At 38.1% G+C, this 4903-nt stretch overlaps 1 protein-coding gene across 1 annotated transcript; it reads right to left on the bottom strand.

Annotated features, from left to right (window-relative positions):
* Positions 1–2732: 2732 nt before the first annotated feature.
* LOC107827517 (uncharacterized) lies at positions 2733–4049 on the bottom strand. Its single transcript, XM_016654669.2, has one exon. The coding sequence runs from the start codon at positions 3873–3875 to the stop codon at positions 2955–2957; it is 921 nt and encodes a 306-aa protein (XP_016510155.1). The 5' UTR covers positions 3876–4049; the 3' UTR covers positions 2733–2954.
* Positions 4050–4903: the final 854 nt, after the last annotated feature.

The following is a 4903-nucleotide window of genomic DNA, read 5'->3' as shown; positions in this document are numbered from 1 at the left end:
GCCAATTAAGAGCCATTTTAACCTTTTCAATTTCAACATTTAAAATTTTCATACCATCGCCGACAATTAAATGGTAAATATGACAAATACATCTAACATAAAAAATATTACTAAATACAGGATTTAGTGTAGTTGTAAGCAAGTCTATAGCATTAGTGTTACTAGAAGCATTATCCATTGAAACTGACATTATTTTATCTCTAATGCAAAAATATCTACAAATATTTGCAACTGTGTTAACAATAAACTTACCTGTGTGACGTGAATTAATTATTCTATAAGCAAATGCGCTTTTGCACTATCCATTCCTCAGCAATCCAATGAATGGTAACAGTAAGATAATCACAGTCATTACCACTTCTACCAATATAAGTAGTAATAGCAACACGACAATTTATATGAGTAAATAAATAGCGAAAATATTGTTCATATTCATGTTTATATTTACAAATATCGCTATTTATGGTTGTGCGAGGTCATCCTTTATAAGTAGGATTAAAAATTCTTCTAATATAATGCACAAAGTGAGGGTTAGAAGGAAAACTATAGGGTAAGCACATAATAGTAACTATTTTTGCCAATTCTTCATGATCTTTATTTGGATCGTAATATAAAATGTCACCGGCAACAGTGTTAATTCTCGGTTGAACTAGATTTGACCCGGTACTAGGGTTAACCTGAGTACCCACACTTGTCCCCTCTTGCGCAGCTTTCATTTGAAGAAATCTAGCTTTATCTTTAGGGTATGTTTTTATGTGTCTAGTCAAACTACCCGTAGCGCTACGGTCTCCAGTAAATTTATGAGTCATCAAAGTCCCACAAGTTTTACACTTAGTCTTATTTTGATCTCTTAGTTGAATAAAAAAGTGCCAAACAAGAGATGTTTCGCAACATCTAGAAGGTTGTCTATTAAAAGTAGGGGTTGCTACAGGAGGGTCAGGCGGGGCATCATTTGGATTCTTATCAGTTGGGTTAACAATAATGACTAGTAGGTGTATCATCTAAATCCGGTTGCGTTTCATCTAAATCATCATTTTCCTCATTATTTTCATCGATAGTTGGATTATCATAAAAAGCATTCATATATTCATCATTTAATTGTTGACGTGGTGCAATAGCATGGTAAAATTGACTATCGGTAAATTGAAAACAAGGGAACACTATCAAGAATAACAGGTGGAGGAGGACGGGTAACAGGTCTAGGTCGGGGAGCCGGGGGAGGAGTAGTAGCTTGGCCACTAGATTCATCAACTTTAGATTTTCCCTTGCCACCAAATATTTTTTCCAAAGAAAAGGTCATATTAATTATAATTATACAAACTAAAACAAACAAAACTATAATATTAAAACTTAATAGTTGGAACGAGTTTACCGAATTGACGAACAACTTCTTGAAAATTGTATATCGTTGAAGACTTGAATACTTCAATTCACCAACTTCACAATTGCAATAATAAAGTAAGCAATTATAGAAGAAAATTAGAGAGAGATTGATGATTTTGTTAGTAAAAATGAAGAATGAGGGTGTATTTATAGTTGAGAATAGGGAAAAGTGTAATTATAAAAATTTTGGGGTTAAAATAAAGTTTGGGAGGCAAATGACTATTTTTTAAAAAGCCAAACGGCTAAATTGGCAGGCCAACGACTAATTTTTAAACTTCCAACCGTTGGCTAATTTTTAAATTTTTTTTTTTGAAAAATAGTCGTTGGAAGCGTTAGGCCCGGTTGAACCGGCCCAGGTCCGCCAGTCGGTCCCGGGCTCGCGGTCTCTCCATGCTGGACCGGCAACAGTGAGCTCCTAGGACCGCTTAGGCCCGAATCATATGGGCCAGCCCGTTTAGCCCAAAGCCCATGTGAGTTCGTAGGCCTGGGCCGGTCCCGGACTAGGCTCGGACCACAATACAGCCTTAACAGTCCTTTTAAACTATTTCTAATAAATTTAAACAATACCCACTCTAAATTTTTCACAAAATCATATTCGAAATTTAACAAAATTAACATTAAAGGCGATGAAAACTTGAGGAAAAGGAGAATAAAAACTCACTATGTTTTATGCCCGAAGATATAAGGATAAAAAAAGTAAAAAAGTAAGAAAACAAATCAGATCTAGAAAATCAACTTAGCAAGGATTAATCTCTTCACTCCTAAAAAGAAAATTATTCCAGATTGGATATTGAAAATTACTTACTTACTTTTTTTTTTAACTCTGTCCTCTATTCCAATTGAGAATGCAGGAGACACGCATTTCTGGTCCCACAAACGATTCTGCCCTCTCTAGCATATGAATATGAGCGGGAGAAAGCAAAATAAACGGAAAGGTAAAAGGGGAGAGAAAAACAACAACCACCCAATATAATCCCACTTAGTGGGGAGGGTAGCGTGTACGTAGACCTTATCCCTATCTAGGGTAAAGAGATTATTTTCAAATAGATCCCCGACATCCTTCCCTCCAAAAACTTCCCACCTTGCTCTCGGGGAGACTGTGAGTCCCTACCTAGAGTAAAGAGATTATTTTCAAATAGATCCCGACATCCTTCCCTCCAAAAACTTTCCACCTTGCTCTTGGGGAGACTGTGAGTCCCTACCTAGGGTAAAGAGATTATTTTCAAATAGATCCCGACATCCTTCCCTCCAAAAACTTCTCACCTTGCTCTTGGGAACTCGAACTCACAACCTCTTGGTTGGAAGTGGGTTACTCACCATCGTAGCAACGCATTTTGTCTTCAAATCACTTTACAAATCATCATTTCATCATACAACTCACAAAATCAATGGAAGAAAATACTACCATCATTCATTCATAATCCATCAACAGAGATGAAGACAAAACTTATCCACATATTTACAAACACTCTAATCATCACTCTAAACCTAATTTAATCACTTCAAAAATAAAACCATCAAAAATCAACTACTTAATCGTAATTAATAAAGACATTAATCGCGTATTCACCTCAGAGTGGCTGTACATTCCGGCTCAACCCATTCATATTAGCAAAGAAGCCTACAAGATCTTGCCTATACGGTAAGTAGGATTTCCTTTTCTCCCCTCCGTTCTTCACGTAATGCATCGCCGGGTAAACTTCACTGGCCGGAACTCCGTTTGATTTTGCGGCGACCTTTGAAGCATCAGTCGTCGTCTTTTCTGCTTTGTTTTTTTCTCTCTTTTTGGGCGAAGGAGTCAAAAAGACGAAAGTGTCCTTGCCGTCACTATTGCTCCGGTGAATGAGATCACGAAACTTCCAGCGTTTTGAGGAACCTGTAGAATTGCTCTTCTTACAACCTCCGGCAGACCTTTCCTCCTCTTTAGGCCTCCACACGCAGTACGTTCCCGGCGGAATCCCTTCCAGATCGTCGGCTTCAGACGATGAGCACGACGAGTTAGCTTCTCGCTCTTCTTCCATGAAAAGCTTCCTTAACGGCAGTCGAATTGATCTCGGTGGAGCAGAAGCCTCGCCCGACGATATCGAGTTCGTATTCGAATTAGAGCTACCGTTCACGAAACCACTGTGTTGTAACAACAAATCTCTATTGAAAATCGGGTAAATCGGACGGATCTTGCCGTTGTCAAATATTTCATCAGCTGCAACCGGTGAAAATTCGGACTCTTTTACAAACGAAAACTCAAATTCATCGTCATCTTCATTTTCTTCCTCGTGATTCTCATCCTTACCCTCCTTCTCTTCCACTTTCACATTCAATTTTCTTCCAGTTTCAAAGCAAGTGAAACCTCCATCATCATCAACAAAAAGTTCCGTCTCAGTTCCATTTTCAGCCCTGAACTCTTCAACAACTCTATCAGCAATTTCAGCTAGATTCCTATTGGAATAACATTCGAAACTCGGAGACTGTGATAACGCCCGGCTCGCCTGCATTTCTTCAGCAAATTCTCTGATTCCCTTTCACAGTTTCAAATACAAAACACAAGAAATTCGCTCAGTTTGAGAGAGAGAGCGTTTGTTTGTTTGGTATAAAAGGTGGAAAGTTTGGGTCGTCGGTTTGAGATTATAGAGGCTACTAATTCGAAACGGAAGATAAAAAGGAGAGGGGGATATGATTAGGTGAGGGGAGGTGTACCATTAGTTGTTGAGTTTTAAGTGGAATACCAAATAATCGGTGGAAAATTAGAAGATTGACTTTTGAGGTGTCAACGTATAATGTAATGTATGTGTGTACCCGACGAATAGTTGTTTGCTTGGTTCATACGTAATATGAGATAAAGTTCACACGTGTAGGCGTTTACTAGTCCACACGTAGGAGAGAAACTCTACTCCTAGTAATACTCCATCTGTTTTAATTTATGCGAACTCATTTGATTGGATACGGGGTTTAAGAAAAGAGAGAAGACTTTTGAATTTGTTATAAATCATTGCATAAAAGTAAATTATTTCCAAATAAGGAAAGTGAATATTCTTTTTGGCACAGACCAAAAAAAAAATAGGTTCACGTAAATTGAAACGGAGGGAGTATTATTTTTTGTGTGGTGTTCTAGAAATTGGCTGCTTTGTTGTCTGTGGTTTCTCTTCTCTTTGATTTAAATGCGAGTTGGCTATGTCTGTTTTTTTAAATGTTTCTCAGTTTATTCGGTTTAATGATTGTCCTTACAAGAGGGGTTGTTCTGATGGTAAGCAACCCCCATTTCCAACCGAGAGGTTGTGAGTTCGAGTCTCCCCAAGAGCAAGGTGGGAAGTTCTTGGAGGGAAGGATGTCGGGGGTCTATTTGGAAACAGTCTCCCTACCCTAGGTAAGATCTGCGTACACACTACCCTCCCCAGACCCCACTAAGTGGAATTATACTGAGTTGTTGTTGTTGTATATCGTTACTTGATCGAAAATACCATTTATTTTTTTCCCATTTTCAGCATTATTTGTGTAGATACTTAGATCTGTCGATAAGTTTTGG

This window comes from Nicotiana tabacum, chromosome 6, assembly GCF_000715075.1.
Source record: "Nicotiana tabacum cultivar K326 chromosome 6, ASM71507v2, whole genome shotgun sequence".
Lineage (NCBI taxonomy): Eukaryota > Viridiplantae > Streptophyta > Magnoliopsida > Solanales > Solanaceae > Nicotiana > Nicotiana tabacum.
Note: the sequence above shows the minus strand (reverse complement) of the source record. Positions and strands in the feature narration are given on the sequence as shown.

Excerpts from the sequence above, each read along its gene's own strand:
- LOC107827517 (XM_016654669.2), bottom strand. The coding sequence starts at position 3,875 with ATGCAGGCGAGCCGGGCGTTATCACAGTCTCCGAGTTTCGAATGTTAT.